General features: G+C 39.4%; 2 protein-coding genes across 3 annotated transcripts; both read left to right on the top strand.

Moving 5' to 3' along the window:
• Positions 1-301: 301 nt before the first annotated feature.
• LOC146365508 (uncharacterized) lies at positions 302-4041 on the top strand. Its single transcript, XM_084915161.1, has 7 exons — positions 302-981; positions 1559-1698; positions 1877-1996; positions 2200-2233; positions 2351-2392; positions 2723-2822; positions 2901-4041. Exons 1-7 carry the CDS (start codon positions 933-935, stop codon positions 2992-2994), a joined length of 579 nt encoding a protein of 192 aa, XP_084771287.1. The 5' UTR covers positions 302-932; the 3' UTR covers positions 2995-4041.
• A 7479-nt stretch (positions 4042-11520) lies between these two features.
• LOC146365509 (uncharacterized) lies at positions 11521-18252 on the top strand. 2 transcript variants are annotated; one of them, XM_084913873.1, is made up of 7 exons: positions 11521-11613; positions 13498-13560; positions 13834-14921; positions 15052-15173; positions 15429-15529; positions 15851-15941; positions 17170-18252. In XM_084913873.1, exons 2-7 carry the CDS (start codon positions 13542-13544, stop codon positions 17297-17299), a joined length of 1551 nt encoding a protein of 516 aa, XP_084769999.1. In that variant the 5' UTR covers positions 11521-11613; positions 13498-13541; the 3' UTR covers positions 17300-18252. The 2 variants fall into 2 exon arrangements, with proteins under 2 accessions (XP_084769999.1, XP_084770001.1); XM_084913875.1 differs by lacking the exon at positions 11521-11613 and adding an exon at positions 11700-11794.
• The last annotated feature ends 739 nt before the right edge of the window (positions 18253-18991 follow it).

Raw genomic sequence — 18991 nt, forward strand, 5'->3', positions numbered from 1 at the left:
TAGCTGACAGTGATCACCTGCTGAGGCATGGGTGTGTCCACAGGTGGCCTATCAGCTGTCTAAAGACCTCTTAAAAGGAAGCTAGCTAAGCACTGGAAGACAGAGGCTCCAGATGGAAACAGGAGTGCATGAAGGCCAGGTGAAAAAAAAAAAAGGTGCCGCATACCAAAAAGTACCACATACTTAAGAAAGATAAGATACTTTATCATCATTATATGAGAATGTACAACGAAATAATAGTACACTGTCATGCACTGGATATGGACTTATAATGTAAGATGGGGGAATAGGTACCATATTATATAATATATTACCATATAATACTTACCAAAGTTACCATGAAATTGTACTTACACAGTATAATTATGTCTTTGTTTCCTTTAAAATCTGACTTGTTACCCCCCCTTAGTGTGCCTACCTTTAAGTATGTGTAAGTAAATATAATTACATTGTAATTTCAAATTCCATTTAATTACAGGTCAATTACGCCCTCAGTCGGACTCGATTATACCCGGGTCAGTTTTGTAGTAACAACTTTTTTGACATGTGAGACAACAGGTGGTGTCCCCAGGATTGACTTAAAGTTATTTTCCATAGACAGTAGCCTGTTGCTCAGGCTTTACTTTCTTGCTTTGCATATTAAAAGAAAAGAAAAGGCGCGGTTAGGACGCAACCAAGTGTCACATCTATGGGGGTGGGGCAGGTGCAGGATATCCTTTGCTTGCCGAGTACATTAAATCGAGAAAGCTAAACAATGTTTCGTGGTTAATGACAGTAAACACTTTTCTTTCATTATTATGATATGAGATGTGGGAGGGGTGTACAAGCCGGTTTGGTTATTCTGGAATTACACGCCCCCCACTCCTTCTGCTCCCTCACGCATAAACGGGAAATACACCTGCAGTCAGCTGGCAAAGCAGAACACGTTCAAGATGGGGATGGTGCACGCTGGGAATGCGGTGTCGGCAGCCATGGGGATAAGTGAGTAACTTCATCAAATTATTTGTTAAAGAGTTGACTGGAAACAAACAAACACTGTAACCTGTAGGGCAGAGAGGAAAGTGTGTTTATGTGTTTATCAGTAATCCGCGCACCTGCTCAGCTGTTTTATTCCGGTTTGTGTCACCGGCACATCAAAACTTTTAGCCCGTAAACTTCGGCTCGTGCAAAAAGCGCGTTCGAGTAATCCGCAGTAAATATTCATGCGAGCGCTTCCTGAAGTTTTAGTTGTTTCTTTGTGGTTTTCATTTCCGTGGCTAAAATCTCACAAAGTCTCCGAGACACGTGAGGAGTTTAAAGTCATGGCACGCGAGGGATCTTTAACACCCAACCACTCACCCACACCCGGAAAGGAGCGCAGAGCATAGTGTGTTAATCTGATTAATGTCAACGCTGTAATCTGCAGTTATTCTGTTAGTTCTGAAGTTAGTTGTGTCTAAACTTCAGGTATTGTCTGTAAACGTCGAACCTCCAGAGTTTCATGAAAAAAAGAAAACAATCCATTTTCACGTGCACAATTATATTTTTATTTTAACTTTAAAACACTTTTTGTTGTCAGGTGTTTTACTTCATCTTGGTGGTGCACACAAGTGCAACGTCACTCAGCGTGATCATGAGACAACATATAACATCCCAGATCTGTCTTATGCTCGGGGTACAAGTGATTCCAGCTGCACATTCACCTGGTCTAACGCATCTGTAAGTAAACCGTACCAGAGCAGCTTCACGTATTCTGATGTGTAACAGTTACTATCAAGGCTTAACTTCACATTAGCGCTTCCATCAATATGTATGAAAATGCAGGTTACATGGGGTTGTACTTCATTTACGTGCAGCCTGGCTTGTTGTGATAGAATGTGGAGGGTTTGTGTTTCAGCAAACCGTGGTTGCAACTCGCGATAATAAAATGGAGCCGGTGACGATGAGCAGATTTGGCGAACTTGTCTCTTCCAAATGCATCGGCAACATGATCTTCAGTGGAACCTGCGTGACTGAGGTATCACTGTTTGAATGGCCAACAGTGGTCAGCATAATTAGAAACTCTAGTTTTGATGGGGGAGGTTTAGTTAACAGCAGAAATATAAACATGCTGAAATACTTAGAATACAACAATAAAAGTATTAATTTGAACACGCTGTTCTGCCAACCCCCAGAAAACATTTAATCATTATCCCGGTGTCTTTATTTGTTTCTTCATAGGGGACACCAAAGGACTATACGGCCAGCTGCACTGGTGAGTGTCACTGTGCTAACAGACTAAACACTGAATATCTCCTTCTCTTATTCACATTCTGTCATGTTTTTCCTCCATCCTTTAAGTCTAATGTGAACATCTAATATTATTTTACAGTCACCTGCTTGCCAGAAAAAGAAGAAACAATAGGAGACAAAGGTGAGATAAAAATATCTTTTTTTTATATAGTCCAAAGTCTCTGGATCTCTATTAGAGACAATACAGCGGGGTTAAGTTAGAAGAATGTTTGGTAATTTTGATACATGATGTTTACATGGAAATCCTAGCATCATGGATATTTACAAGAAATGGCCTCGCTGTGGAGCGTTACAGCATTTATTTGTGGCGTTATTATGACTGTAGTGCAACTGCATGCAGATTTCTCAAGACTGGTATTAAGCTCTGAGAAAATGCCTGTTTTTGTACCTTTGAACAAACTACTTGACCTTTGAGATGATGTTAGATGTTGTTGGCTGTTTGTCTTTTCAGGAGTGCCTCCTTCCCAGATTGGTGTCATTGCAGCAGCTGTCATTGCCCTGCTGGTGCTCGGCCTCGTGTGCTTCCTGTGCTACAAATATAGACTTTGGAGGTATCTATCTGACTGTAACAGCTGTATTTAATGACATGCTCGTCCAACATGGTCTAACTAATGCTCTGTCTTTGGTAGTAAATGCTGTGGCCAGACTGGAGGCATCTACACTCGTGTGATGTTTAAGAAGGCTCCGCAAGCAAAAACTGATGTGGAGACAGGAGGAGGATAAAGCAGCTTCTCGGTGCACGATAATTCTATATCCATGCTTTCTCCGTTCTTTCCCCTGCATTACTTAAGTAGCAGTATGCTTGCATTAATATATCATCTCTGCGGGTTTGCTTTTCTATATTTTGCTGGGCGGCTTTTTGGGACAAGACAGTTACAGAATGAAATCCATGTTACAGGATATTAGAGGCTTGATGTGCCAAACTCTAACGTAAGAGTTCCTCCTTCCACACTATTCAATTCAATTTTATTTGTATGAAAGCAAAATGACAACCACAGTTTGAGGCTCTTCTGTGGCCTCATCAATGCTAAAAAACGCTGTGACTGATAAAAGGTCACTGATTTCTTCCCACACAGACAAACCTCAGCTCAGTGTTAGAAACTGTATCCTGTTACAGCGTTGATCCCAGTGTTGATTGTAACTCCACTAGCTGTGAGGGATTGGTGCACAGGTGAAAAGTTCTCTGGGAAATTGTTAATGGACTGATTCTTATATAGCACCTTTCTACTCTCCTGGAGTACTCAAAGCGCTATGGGCTGTGGAAGCTCTCAGACTCTTTGCTGCAATAATGCTAATAATATAATATAATATAATATAATATAATATAATATAATATAATATAATATAATATAATATAATATAATATAATATAATAACAATGATCCCCCTACTTCCAGCCAGGACCCCCATGTTAGTGTTAATGATGTAAACCAGCTGTGGAAGCTCGGAGACTCGTAATGCAGCACCAGGGCGTGCACTTTCAGTGTCCTATAGCATTACAGCACATAGTATATATACAGAGCATACAACACTATAAATAACTTATAAATAAATAACTGCAAATATTTTTCTAATGTGGATGTTTCTTTATTTTTGCTTACTTATTTAAACTGTTTTCTTATTATATATAACATAAATGTCATAAATTGAAATGATGTCTCCTGTAATGTGTACTCTGTACCTGCATGGCCAGTCATTGAATGTTTTTGTCCCAGATTATCCTTCTTGCTGTTTTTCTGCCTTATGTTCCCCTATTATGCTGAAAATGGATTAAAAACTTCTGATTAAAATCCTGAGTTGATTTTGTTTTTTTGCATGCAGTGGGCATCGACTTGTTTTTTTTACATCATATCTGGTGACACCTTTGCATCCAGTGAAGGCTGGCGGAGGTGGGCAGCTGAGGTGGCGTAAGCAGCAGGAGATGAGTCATTATATGCCGAACTGGTCCTTTGTGTTATAGCAGTCTGGAGGAGCTCAGGCACTAACTCCACTGTAACCCGACACTGCTCTTGTGCCTCTGCAGACGTTCAAATATAAAGGTTGAGTCTTGTTCTGTGACTTTATTTGTTACTGACTGGGTGTAAAAAAGGTAAATAAACTGTACTTAGGTAATCCATACTGCATGCTTTACAGATTTAGAAATTATCCCGGGGCTCAAGCATTATTTAAACTAGTCAGTCACAACATTAAAATCAATATAGTTACCAGATTATTACCTCTGGAAGTGTCATGTGAAGTCTGCCATCAGCACTGACAGGATAAAGGACAAATTCTGGATTCACATTGTGTGAAACATCAAAGGGGTTGTGCTTCTTTTTATCTGCCCCAGAGGCTCAAAAATCATCATGACTTTCACAGTGTTTTTATTTTTCCACTTCTTTTGTACCCCACGTGTCCACTTCCTTCACATTTTCCAGCTAACATCTCTTTGGGAATCAACCTGTTGGTGCAAAAATGTAATTTTACACCAGTCCAAGTTTAAAATGGGTTCTTTGCTCAAATGTTTGTTATGTATAGACTCATCGCTAGGTCAGTGTCAAGATGCTTAATAAGCAGAAAAACATTCCTTAATGGACTGAAAATGGGTGAAAAAGCAGCCCACAGCCAAAGATAAGCTTCAGATATCCTGGAGAACTGTCGCTCAAGAGCACCTGAGCAGTGTCTGGTTTAAAACTTTTGCCATGTTGACATATTAATATTCACCACAACATGAAAATGGTTTCTGAAACTAGACATGACTATTCTGTGTTTATGCTCTTCCTGGAAACTGTATCTATGGTTGGTATCACAACAAGGGTCATGTGATTTATCAGAATATACATGAGTTCTGAGAAGTCCAGTCTGAGGTTTATGATTTTATAATAAGTGCACTTTCTTGTGCACTTATTCCATGTGGGGAAATCCCAGTGAGATATGTTATTGTGATAACTAGACTGGAAAATGTACTTGTTTGCAGACTCCTTTATGTATTTAGACCAACAGTTTCTCCTCATTAATTTCCCCACTGAATTCCACTGTTAAGGCTCCTCTAGGACACCTCTGAAGTAATGTGACGTATGATTATTTGGTGATCTGCAAGAAGTGAAACTGTTAATCTTTTAAGGCTGTTTGGGGAGCTGTGCTCATACTGTGCAGACTGATTGGGCATGGGGGTTGTAGCAGTGCACCTTTGAGGTGTGGCTGATTGAAAGGTGGAGGGGAAATTCTCTTAGTGTCTCGGGCTCTAGGAAACACTGCTACAATTAAGGCGTATCAACTACCCACAACAAGCCCTGCTGTTGTTATTGTAGCTGTTCTGAATCTGAGCCAGCAGGTCATATCTAAGAATACAAGTGAAACATGTGGTGTAATCTGTTTCACACAATGAAAAGCAAATAGCCCGGCGCAATCTGAGTAATCTGAGTAATATGGTGATGTAACTGTGAAGCTTTGCAGCGCAATATAAACTATGCTGCAAAGATGTCAGCATGGATCCTGTTCTTAATAAGAGTCTGGGTGGTCGCAAACGTCAAAGTATTGGCTCAAAACTTTCAGATGGTGCACCTGCAAAGTCATGTTTTATGCTTCTTGCCAGATATTACGTTAGCTGGGAATTTCCCGTAAATGACAGCAGAGCTACACCCCTGTACACCAACTCAAAAACAGAAATTGCTTTTCAGTAAGAAGACTCGATTCTTTCAGACTCTTTAAACTCTCTGTTCCCTCTTATTGCAGTTGCCCTCCTGTTTTGCGATTTTACACGTTGGACCCACTGCCTGGCTCGTTCTCACCCAGGGTGATTTACAGTGTTGTGTTTTTGTGTTTGTGTCGCAGCCAGCTCTCGTGTGCTACTCAGACACTCATTTTTTTTTTCCTGACTGAACAATAGAAACGCCAGAGCCAATCTTAAGCCATATATGGTTTCATGAGCTGAGCTGAGTCTAGGTGGTGATTGGGTGACTATGTATCGACTGTTGTTGCACAGGGTACCGTAAATGAACTCTTTTAACCTTTTAAAGCTTATTACGGGAATTGGTGACGCTTCTAAAAATAGAAAGATCCCAGTAACTGTGAAATGACAGCAGGGGTCTGTCCAAATCACAATTTCTGACAAAAGAATCTGAACTAAACATCTGTCAACAAGTACATTCAGTTTTCTGATAACATCTTGTTTTTGTGATGCACTTGAAAGCTTCCTTTCTAGTTGTTATTATTATTATTGAGGATGATGATGCCAATAATAACAATAGTAATACTCTTATTTGATCATTTTTGTTGTCATTGCTTTACATTTACTGCCACGAATGTTTATAAACTTGTGATGATTGTTATGTCATAGGATCCTTGTCTGATAATCATCTACATGTTTGTAAACTATGTGTTTCTGCCAATGGGTCATATACAGGAAGTAAAGCCCTGTGACATCACATCATTGCTTTTTTGCTGGGTAGTTTATCATTTATAGTGTGTATATACACTCAATGGCCACTTTAATAGGTATAGATATATACAGGTTGTGTTGACCACGTCTACACACATTGGCATGTTTATTTGCATTAATAAGCAGCTGAAGACATGCTGGGCGTGTTTGGTTTTTTTGTATAGCATCCAAAGCCGTGTTTGTTAGGTTAACGCAGGGGTCTCCAACCTCCAGGCCCAGAGTCACCTCAGATCAGCTCCATCAAAATGGAGGAAAAAACAGAGCCTTGTGTTTTCTATGTATGTAAGCCTTACATGGGGTATGAGGTTTCCTGTGGATTTGTTCTATAAACAAAAACATAGCAACTGAAATTTCCTCTGAACTTCCAGAACTTCCTCCTTTCCCTTTCACATTGTTTCCAGCATCGTTGATCTCACCATCTCACTTACAGCACGTCAACTGTTGTCAGTATTGTTTAGCTTTCGCTCCGTTTAGGAAATGGCAGCTGTGCTGTCTGGAAGTTCTGCTCTTCATGCATCACTGTACAAAAAAGTGTTTTAGTGAGGGGAAATGTGGGTGTTGCCTCGGGCTCGGTGGTGCTACGGGGCGTTGTCAGTGGGGGGAAGTGGGCCTCCTTCCTTCTCCTTCTGGGATGAATATGCAGCTAATGCAGAGATGTTTGGCCTCTCAGCCTATCAGAGTTCATGCACAAGCCATACCTGACCATACAACATGACGCCTCCAGACATCCAGACAAGATAAAGGTTATGAGTCTAAAGCGTGGAGGACTTTTCTTCTGAGTCCTTAAATGTTTATTTCTTACAGAAAGACAAAAGCCAGTGTTTTTATTAACCATTCATCCATATTTTATGCATGTTTGTTGAGACACTGACTGACTTTTCCTAAGAAAAAGAAGTCTGTTTTATCTGTTTGATAAAAGGTTTATTAAATGGAAGATTTTTTTAAAATCTACTTCTATATACACTAAAAAGGGGAATAATCTTTCTTCAGTATGTCATTACCGTATGTAGTGGTTTTACTGGCCCAGTTGGGAATATAAAAGGAAGCAAATTAAGTTTGACACCCCAGTTTGAGGGCCTGTCGCTGGAATAAGCTGCAGCTTACCCTGCAAGCCTGAGCTGGACAAGCAGTTAAGAAAGTGGATAGATGGATGGATGTTTTAGGTGTAGTTTGTGGAAGAATAGGGCCAGTGGGGGGATTTTGGAGAGCTGGCACTTTAGGCGCTTTGCGCTTCTTCTCGAGCGCTCCTGCACTCTTTCTGTCCTGCATGGCATCCACTCTCACTGGTTTGCACTGTGGCAATTCAGGGATGGAAGGAGGGTCTAGATGTGTAGCATCCACCTGAACACAAGAGCTGAGATTTCTCAGAAGAACATTACGGCGTGATTATTTGCTTAGGAATGTGATCCACCTCACCTGACAGTTACTTTATTGTTGTGTTTGTTTCCATATGCACGTGTCAACACGAACTTAAATCATGAGTAAAGTTGCATGGCAGCTTTCTCGTGCTGTTATCCTATTACCCATCACACTAATGTTATCATTTTAACCCAGCTGTGCTGCTTCCGTCTGGTTTTGCTTGCTCTTCCTGTCCTTCCTCCCAGAGCTCTGGTTTCTTCCACCACCACAAGAATTAATTAGCTCATCAACCAGCTCTCTCTCACACACGGGATCTGAATTTTAGTATTTAGCCCTATTTAATCCTTCCAAGTTGAATTAACCTCATCTGCATCATCTTCAGTCACCACAGCGTGATTTACCACCAAAGGGTTTCTCAGAAGTCGAGCCTTGTGAGTTGATGTGTCCATGTATGGCAAACAATGCATGTGTAAAATTTCCAGTAAGAACAGTAAGATTCAGTAGGTTTACTGTAGGTCAGACCACAAAACCATTCAGACCATGAGCTGGTTGAAAGGTAAGGCTTCTGGGAACCGTTCTTAGCACCTTCAGCTCTTTGTTGTTTTCTTTGAACCCTCCTGAGTTTCTTTCATTTCAGTTTAAGAATCATTTGGACTTTTGAAATCAAGGGGTTGAGGGCTTGATGAACATCTTAAAATAACATCCATAACATCCACCCAGCAGAAAGTTGCACTGCTATGAAATTATTCACTCACATTCTTCACTAAGTCAGGAGGAGTTTAAGTCATGAGATTAAGCTGCACAAAAAGTTACTAATACTATGAGTAACAGAGAGAGTGTATAAACATTTGTGGCGTGCCTGGTTTCCCAGAAAACAAAGAGGAAGTAATGACAAACAGAAGGAGCCTTGGTGATGCAATTACATGACTTTGGAGCACTCTCAGCCTGATAGTAAACAATGGCTCCGAGCACACTGCTCATCACACATAATCAAACACAACAGCTCAGAGGTGAAGCTCTGTGTACATTATAGGGCACACCATAGATTTGTGCATTAGCATAGATCCTGTCAGGCATCATATGCACAGCAGTTGTGTGCTGCACAGTAGCAGCTGATATCACATGAAACACAGTCTGATTTCCCAGATGGGGCATCACTTACATCGAAGTCAGTCATGTGAGTTTTTGCTCACATGTTGCTGCCACACCTACACCCTAATCAAAAACAAAAGCCAAAGGAGAACTCTTTGTACTTGCACTGTACCACATGTATGACTCTCTTGGCTTAAACTTTAATGTATAGATTCATAAAATTACAGAAAACTCACTGGCAATTTGATCCTGTAATTTTAAAACAGTAAATAGTGACCAAATGTTTTCTGTTACTAACAATTAAAAAACTCATTCTGCCATTTAATGTTTTGTTTTTTGTTTTATTTCTTTGGTGCAGTATTCAGGTCATGTGTGAACGATTAAATCCCAGTTCTTGCCGTCAGGTCTTATGTTTGAAACTCCGTTCATTCAAGTTTAACTCGCACAGTGAGTCAATGTGACTGAACTATAGAGTAACCCCAGTAGACGTCAGACATCAGTCTGGGTGATGATTGGGTGATTGCATAAAATCTGTTGTGCGAGAAGGAATAATAAATAAACTGCCGACCCTTTTAAACAATGTTTTGAGTAATGGAATCTACTTTCAATATAAACCTCAACATTATGGCTACATTTCAAAAAGTTAGAGCAGGCAGATAAACCTCTGTTCACAACCTCCTTCCTCTGCTGCCCTCTCTGTTTTGGTTTTCTCTTGAATTAAATTTTTTCTTTCCCCATTTCCTCCTCACATTTTCTGAATGTGTGCTTGGCTCCACTCTATTTTCTAATATTGTCTTTTCTTTTCTCATTATTAATACTACTACTTGACATTCACAGGGTCATGAATGTTTATAAGCTTATGATGATTGTTATGTCACAGCTTTTTTTTCTAATCATTTTCTGTAAGTGTGTAGAGAAGGTGAAGAGGGGGTGATGTGTCTCAACCAGTGGGGCATAAACAGGAAGTAATCGTCTGTCACACATGAGCAGATCAGTACTTTCCAGGTTTGAAACACTTTTCATGCACACTGATGCTCTGTCGGGTGTTTTATATTCACACAATTATGTTGTGTGGGTAGTACACAGACACAGGTCATGCTGCTTTCTCTCTGTTTGTTCATCAAACGTCTGAATCTGCCACGCACCAACACAGACTCAACACCTGACTGAAAAACAAACTGTAAAAATGTAATGTGATGTTAATCCAGTGACTCAAAATGATTCATGCTTTTTAACTTTGAACATCACAAGGAAAATCAAGTTTCTCATAGTAAGCAGACAAGTATGAAAACAAAAGATTTTTATTTTTGTTAAAGAAGGTTAACACAAAAATGCTGGATTCGAGGACCAGACATGATGAATGTCACTGCATTCACTGATTGAACTGCTTGAAGTTTTTCAAAAGGAAAAATGTTTATGCATGGGTAAAGATGGATTTTCTTCTTGTCTGCAGGTAAATCAGCAGTATAATAGAAGTAATGCTTTTTGTTTTTTTAGTATAATTTTGATGATAGTGATCGCTTATATTTTCTGCTCACGATTCCCTCCAAGAGCAGCCAATACTGTTCTGTGAAATCACACCCTGGACTCGGAGAATTTGTCCTGAGGTTTGAAAATCCTGGTCCTTCTGTGGGGGCTGGGAAAGTTTCCAAATTGTGTAACACTTTTCACATCTTCACCTCATATACTTCTTTGACTTTCCACTAATTGAGTGGCAGCCATTCACTAACCATTGATTTAGGAATCATTTCTACAGCAACTGCCATCAACCATCAGCAACCACTCACCAGCAGTTTAACAGGGACTACAGATTATTCCTTAGTGGTTGACAGATGGTTGCAGACTGCTTTCTAGGCCTGTGTATTTGGGGCCTTGGCTTTTGTTTGATGAAATTATGCTTGACTGACTCTTTTAGCATCCATTTAGCATTTCATTATGTTTTGTGAGATACCTTTGCTTGGTGGTAGAAAATTAAACAGCGAGAGTCAAACATAGTCCAACCAGGAGCACAGCTGCAGAACCCGCAAAACAGTCATATTAGAAAGAAACTGTACACATAATGTACATGGGCACTATGTAGATAGAGGTACATCTAAATTAATTCCAGTATCATAAGCTTTGTAATCCCAAACCCCAAAATAAATGCAAGCTAGAACCTAAATAAGGACATCCAAATGTCCCCTGGCAATGTCACAGAATAAAGGTCTAATTATTATTATAATTGTAATTAAAATATTAATTAATTAATTATTAAAGTTTTTAAATCAAAAATAAATATAAGTAATTAACACATTTTAAAAACATAAATAAAGTTAAAGTTATTTGAAGAAAGTTTAAATTCTTGCAAACGGAAGTTTGAGCTGAACAGTCCGCCAACCATTAAGGTCGACGGTTCCCTGTCTCGTGTTAAACACCTGCACGCGGGAGTGAAGGAAGGAAGGAAGTAGGGCGGGAGGTGAGAGCTTCAGCGGGTGAGTTTGGTTTGATAATAAAGCCGTTAAATTTAGTTGTTTTTTTTTAAAAAATAAAATAAAAAATCCGTTACTGAGTCTCTCAGACGGACAGCGTACCGCTCTCATCCGCTCCTCTGGTTCTCGGCGTCCGCTCGGGGGTGTCGGTGTTGCTCGAACGGGTAGCGGACTTGGCAGCTAAGTGTGTTTATAGCTAATGTTAGCTTTAAGCCATGTAATAAACTAAGCTTTTATAAATCAGCTACCATTATTTATGGGAACTATTTTTAGGTAATATTAAAAAAAGTTCTCTTTACTACCTTAAATACACCCGAGGTTTAGTAATCATGAAGCGTCAGAAATGTTTGCCTGTCATCCGCGATAGCTACAAACATCATTGATTCAGACTTACAGAAGTCATAATTTAGTTTTATTTAATTTTGTTGGTGGTATTCACTGTGTGAAATTTTATTATGTAATGCAGTCATATTCTAAGGTTGAAATCTTTTAGCGTTTTCGGTATTTGGTCTTTAAATTGAAGGTGATTGACTCAGTGTAGATGAGCCTTATTACCTTAATGGGTCAAAATAAGTCCTTTGCCACAAGTGAGTACACACTTTGTTTTTGTTTTTTTTGTTTTTTTGGCAGGTTATCGTTTTGATTTCATTGTATTAATACTGGTAATTGTTATATTTATGAAGGTAGAGCTAGGTTTTTTTTAAACATTTTTTTTTATTGCTATTAATACAATTCAAATAGGGAGTAAAATATCTGCATAATTGTGGTTTGACCAAATTGTATCAGTGTGGGCCTTGGTAGAGCTTTCCCTCTACACCAGCGGTGGGGAACTTCAGACCTCAATGGCTGGTGTCCTGCAGGTTTTAGATGTGTTCTTGATCTGAAACGGCTGATTCAAATGGCTAAATTACCTCCTTAACATGTCTTACCTTCTCCACATGCCCGGTAATGAACAAATCATTGGCTTCAGGTCCAGACCCAGGGTGATATTGAAAACCTTGAGGCCTGGAGTTCCCCCACCCCTGCTCCACACCAATAGTGTTTCCATCATTTTTTTTTTTTTTTTTTTTTTTTTTTTTTTGCACGTAAATTTAAAAAATATGATCTCAATAATAATCTAAATGGTAAATGGCCTGTATTTATATAGGGCTTTACTAGTCCCTAAGGACTCCAAAGCGCTTTACACATCCAGTCATCCACCCATTCACACACACATTCACACACTAATCTAAGAGCTCAATAATGGCATTTGTGGCTAGGACTTGTTAAGCTCTCCAAAGGATGACTGGAGCTTCATGTGTCTTGCTCAGTATTCAATAAGCATGGATTAAATATGAATCAGGGCAGAGTATGATGATGTCTGCATTCACATAGAGCCAAAGCCTTTTTTTTTTTTTTTTAAACCATCTTAAGAAAACAAAACAAAAATGCTAATTCATAAACTAAAACTTAAGTCTGAATCTTTTTGGTAACTTTAAATGCATGCTCAGTAACTCGGGTAGGGAAATCCTGAAATATCATCATCCAGATTCAGTGGGAAAAACTTTTAATCACTTATCCAAATGGCGACTTCAGTCTCAGCTGACTGCAGGTTTCCTCAAGCTTATAAACAGTACAGCTGTATACCGACCTGCCTGCAGTCAGCTGAGACTGAGGAAGTTACTTGGATGAGTGATGAAATGTTTCTCCCCCTGGAAAAGCTGCATCCAGATGAGCAGAATAAACTTGCTGAGTTTCTAAAAACCTAGAACTTACAAAAAAAAGAGGAAAAAATGAAAGAAATTTCCATGGAACAGTGTAATCTTTATTTTCTGTGCTTTTCAACATGCGCCCTTAACTTGATGTAAACACAGAGGCGTACATTTTTTCTCTTCCCTTAAACTGAAGGAATAGGAATCCAGGACACATTCATCACGAGCACAGAGAAGGACATGGCGCAAAGAATCCACAGTGAGTCTTGGGGAAATGCTGTTGACATGCAGGAGTTCATATTCTTCCAAGGGTTGTATAGTGTTCCCCATTAATGCATTAAGGAGAAAAAAAAATGATGTTAAACTGATATAAACTTCTGTTTGAACAATAATTTAATGACTAAAAAAAAAGAAAATGGTGCTTTTTCCGTTCTTTTTCCAATAGACCTAGATGACAAATATCCCACAAATATATTCAGAAGACTCGGTCCACCCATATTTGACCAGTTGAAACCTTTTTCTGTCTGTCCAGGGATCATCAGTTGTGACCAAAAAGCTGATGTGCACCAGTTAAGACGGCTTTCTAAGCCATTTATTAATTTTAAGATTGAGATCATTAACAACGGCACAAATAAAAGAAAACTGCATGAATCCAGTCCTGACGACTGTTACGTGACCCCATTAAAAAAGCCCTTTGATCCAAAGGCTTTGTCCCCTGACCTCGGGTGTTTTGTGGAATGTTACAGCACTCCTGTGAAACAGGAATTGGCATCCCCTTTTTCCACATTGAATCCTGAACTGACAGCTAAGACACAAGATGTTGGGAGTGAAATAAAAGAAACTGTGAGCTCTCAGCTGCTCTCAAAAGATGCAAAATATGGGCCTTCCACAGAAAGAGGAGGATCTCTCGAAAAAGAGACCAAAGCACAAGATCTGATGCATGAGAGGGTGCTCTTAAATCCTTCACCGACATTTGACTGTGACGTGGATGACATCTTGTGTCTCAATCCCGATAGCCCTTTAAGATTTTTGGAAGATGAAGACGGCTACATGAGTCACAGTTGCCAAATCTTTCAAGATGGGCTGTTTCCCGTTGCTGGACTCACTGTGGTAGAAGAACCAGCAGATGAGGTGAAGAGGAAAACGTGTCTCAGTGTAAAAGATGTGGAAGAGGATAAAGGCTATATATCGCTTTCGTTTATCAATGAAAATAAAGGGGCCGGGTTGGTGAACTCCAAACAGCTTACAACTAACTCAGCCGAGGGTGACTATCATCCCCAAACTTCATCTGATCCACGGGTACATGAACAAACTGCAACCTCTGGATGCCTTACCGTCACAGTAGACAACCTGATCCCAAGTAGTTGCGAACCTCTCTTGGAGCATGTGAACACTAATTGTTTGGAAAGTTGTAAATTGGAGGGGGTGTGGGATATCGGTCCTCCAATATTTGAATCCTCTATGTGCCACAGCGAAACGGACAAATTGAAAGCAGAGCAGAGCTGTCGGGTGTCGGAGGAGGTGCAGGAAAATGTGACTGACCCTGTCCAAAGCACACTGAAGAAAGAAGACACTGCTGTGGAAACCAGCTATGAAGCCACGCTTCCCCTCAAAGTACAGGTGTGTTACCTCAGCCTTTATCTTATTTGTCTGGATTACTTTTTAAATATAAATATCAACTGTAATATTGTGGATCACTTACGTAAATCTTGGACATTACACAAAATGCCCTTTTGACTTTTTTTCTCAGGTTAAATCCAAAGTACAGAACTCAAACAGAAGCACCCCGGACAGCAGTGTTGTTTCTGTCCCAAAGACGGAGGCGACAAAGCCCATCAGAACCCTTCAGCCTGGCAAGAGCGCCTCTCAGAGGTATTGTAGTAATCACCACCACCACTAGAGGGAGCTATGTTACTGTAACTCACACACGTTTTCTTTCTTTTTTTCGTGGCTTTGTGATTTCAAGGTTGTCTGTATCTGCCTTATTGTTTTTTTTCTTTCTTGCAGCTTAATGTATCGTTTCTTAGCTGAGCAGGCTTTGTGTTTATAGTTTTCATAATTTCATGTCTGAATTGTGACATGATTAGATATGTTTGAATTAAACTTGGTGTTTTTATTTTCCTTTAGATCCATGGTCTTCGGCAGTGAATTGCAGTGGGAGCAGGAAAAGGAGCTCTATGTGCATTCAGTTGTCAGTCATATGTATGAGAATCCAGGAGTCAGTAATGGTAAGAAGCTGACCTAGTGTCTTCGCAAAGAGAATGGGAGCACTCTGATATCTAAATTATCAGGCCTTTCTCCTGTTTACTGTTTTGTTATGCATTCCTTTTTTTTAATATCCATTAATTTACACATTATATAGATTTATTAGAACATGATTTTGAGAAGGAACACCAGAGAACAGTTTTTAAATTTCAGCACGATACAGCTTATTTTTTACATTTTAAGCTCTGTCTACAGTACTGTGGAGGAGTGTAGTATAGACAATTTAAAACAAACAAACTAAAAATACTTAAACTATATAGGGTAAAGACATTTGTTTCCTCCAGGTGTCACATCTGAGCTCCGGAGTTTGATGAGCTGTGTATCAGCAGGCGTGAAAAGCAGAGAGTGGCAGCATCCATCCGACCTCACCCGCAGGTACGTCACGCTCTCTGCAGTTCTTTATAACTATGTTGAAGTCTCACTTTCAAGCAATCATTTGGCAGATCTGAGGAATGATGCAAAGCAAGATTAATGGGTTAACTAGATATTTCATGCAGGTTCAGTGTTATGAAGGTGGCTTTTCTTCCTGGTTGGATGAGCATAGTAAATTATGCTGAATGGATACACTTGTCAGGAGCAGGTTGTGTTTACTTGCATCCTGGGGCAGCAGGTTGAAGGATTCCAACAGGGTCCATAAACTGATCTGTAAGGGCAGTAAAACTGTAGGGATGGAGCTAGACTTTGAGTCCAAGTTGAGGACAATGCTGGACACTTCCTCCAAACCCACTCAATGACGTGCTGGCCAGTCACAGGAGCAGGTTTGGTGAGAGTCTGAGAATACCTAAAAGCACAACTGAACAACACAGGAAATCATTCCTGCCTGTGGCTGCCTCATGGTACAATCCCTCCATGTAAAGCACAAGTTCAGTTCACTTATTTTTACAGTGCCAGATCACAAGAACAGTCATCTCAAGGCACTTTATATTGTAAATTAAAATTAGTATTGTTTTGTAGTCCCTTCAATAATACAACAGAGAGAACAAAAAAAAGTTACAGAACCTCCAGCAACTACACACTGCAGTAGTTGCACACCTGTACTATCTGCACATCCTCGGCAGAGGGGAAAAATAAAGTACAGTAAGAGGGCACCTCAGTGTCAACCCTGTATATTTAACTTGTGTGATATACTCGGATGCTGCAGGAATTTGCATGTGTTCAGTTGGTGATGCAAAAAACCTCATGTTTTTGTACTTTATCCCAGGTTAACTCAGTTTAAAGTTTCATAGGTTTAATTTCTGCTGAAATAAGCAGCAGCACTTAAAGTAACTTTAAGTCATGAAGTATTACCCTCATCTTATTTATAGCAACAGTTATCGTCTGTGGTAGACATTTATTGTCTTGTTTTTAATAATTAATGTTATTTATGAGATTTATGTGGGACATATTTGCCTGTTGATTTTATTCATTCATTTTATTTTATTTTCATCATCTTTATTTTGTGTTATAAGAACTTACTAAAGACTCCAGGGTGAAAAGACCAGCATGTAGTGGAGCGCTGGGAGCAGACTGCCTCAGACAACAGAATGCTGATAATCACTGCCATGACACCCATTTTGTTGATGTTGAACTTCATAGTTACGCCATCTTCTGCCCTTATTTTCAGAAATTACTGGAGACACTTTGGGGCAGCAGCAGCACTGATGACCCTGGATGAATGGCAGGCCAAGAACTGTCTGATGCACAAGCGCTTCGATAAGATACCAAAGATCTTTGAAAGGAGTCCGTGCCCATAAACTCAGCTTTGTGGTTTATAGACGCGTCAGAAAAACTACACTTTCAAAACATATTTGTGTATATGTATATAACAAAATGTGTATATATTTGAGTATTTAGGTTTTCTTTCTGGCTTTTTGATTTACTTTTCTTTCAAATGCATGCACGTTCCTCCCAATTTAAAAACTTATGCATGTTTTCAGTGGTTTTGTTTTGTGAAAGTCTGAATCACTGAAGAATGTCCTAAACTTGAATTACTGACTTAGATTTTCAGATTTTAGGTATTTACTACTTCATATTTGTCTCATGTTTACTCTGCATATGGTTAATTTTTACCCCTTTGCTGTAAAAGCCTGATGGGAGCACCCTGAGGGTAGGCGGCCAGGACCACCCGAGTGTGTGAATGTGAAAACTCCAGGTGATGTTGGATTTTCAAATTCATGCCACAGGTTAATTTACTAAAACTCTCAGGTGACGTTGAATCTCAGTGACCTCGGGGACAGAGGTGAAGTTTTCTGAATCTTTTGGAAAATTCAAATAGAGAAAGAAGTCCCCTAAGATTTTCAAAAGCATACCATTGGTGGATTTACTAGGAGGCTGGGGTTGGCGCTCGTGGCTGCCAGTGTTTTTCATGTGTTCCTGTTAATCGGTCTCCTCTCTGGGGTTGTAACGCAGCAGACAACAGACTTCCAATCCAATATGAATGAGACTCAATTTCTATCTTTGCTCTTTGTTTTTGGACCTTTTGTTTTTGTGCGTCTTTTATTGCACTTAATTTTTACTTTACAATAGCGATGATTTGTTACTATGTCAGTTTTACTTACGAAGTAACAAAGAAGCATCTGCACTTTCTAGGTACTGTTCTTTGAAATATTTACTCAGCGTTGGTGTAAATATTTAAAGATTTTGCTCAGTAACTAAAAATTATGAACATGGTTATATTGTTGCATTAAACGTTCTTTTTCCATGGCTGATTCTTACTGTTGTCTTTGGCTGTTTATTTAAAAAAAATATTATTATTATAATTATAATAATAATAATAATAATAATCAGACAAATTTAAATACAGTCCAGTGTCAGGATCTCTAATTGTATTTTTTTCCCATATATTTTTAATTAGAAATTTGTGTTTTACAATACAAACAAACATTTGGACACCCTCACATTCACACACCCATCCATACATCAAACCTGCCTACATCATATTCAAATGTACAAATAAGCATAGTTCTCACAGTAATACGAGGAATGAGGATAAACAAGATTCTCCCCTCTTTTCCTTCTTTCTCATAAACATCCTTCACCTCCCTAAAATATCCATATATGGCTTCCACATATTCACGAAGTGCCACTGTTTGTCCTTGGCAATATATGTTAGTCTTTCCAGGCCTAGAGAGTCTATTTCCTTCTTCCAGAGTCCCATGGAGGGAGCATCCATACTCCTCCAACATAGTGCAATGGCTTTTCTGGCTAGAAGTAGTCCATAGTCCAGTAATTTGGTTGGTTTTTCCGGTTGCTTAAATTCCCTTGGGTATATTCCAAGTACACAGAGTTTACCTTTTAAAGGGATTTTTACCTTAAACACTTCAGACAGACATGATATCTTTCCAAAATTCCTGGATTTTAGGACATTCCCATAGACATATGATGGAGCTTGGCGGGTGTTATATAGGTTTTCGTGAGCCCTTTATATTGCAGGAGTTTAAAGCGTG

Source organism: Perissodus microlepis, chromosome 19, assembly GCF_051167445.1.
Source record: "Perissodus microlepis isolate ML-2025 ecotype Zambia chromosome 19, ASM5116744v1, whole genome shotgun sequence".
NCBI lineage: Eukaryota > Metazoa > Chordata > Actinopteri > Cichliformes > Cichlidae > Perissodus > Perissodus microlepis.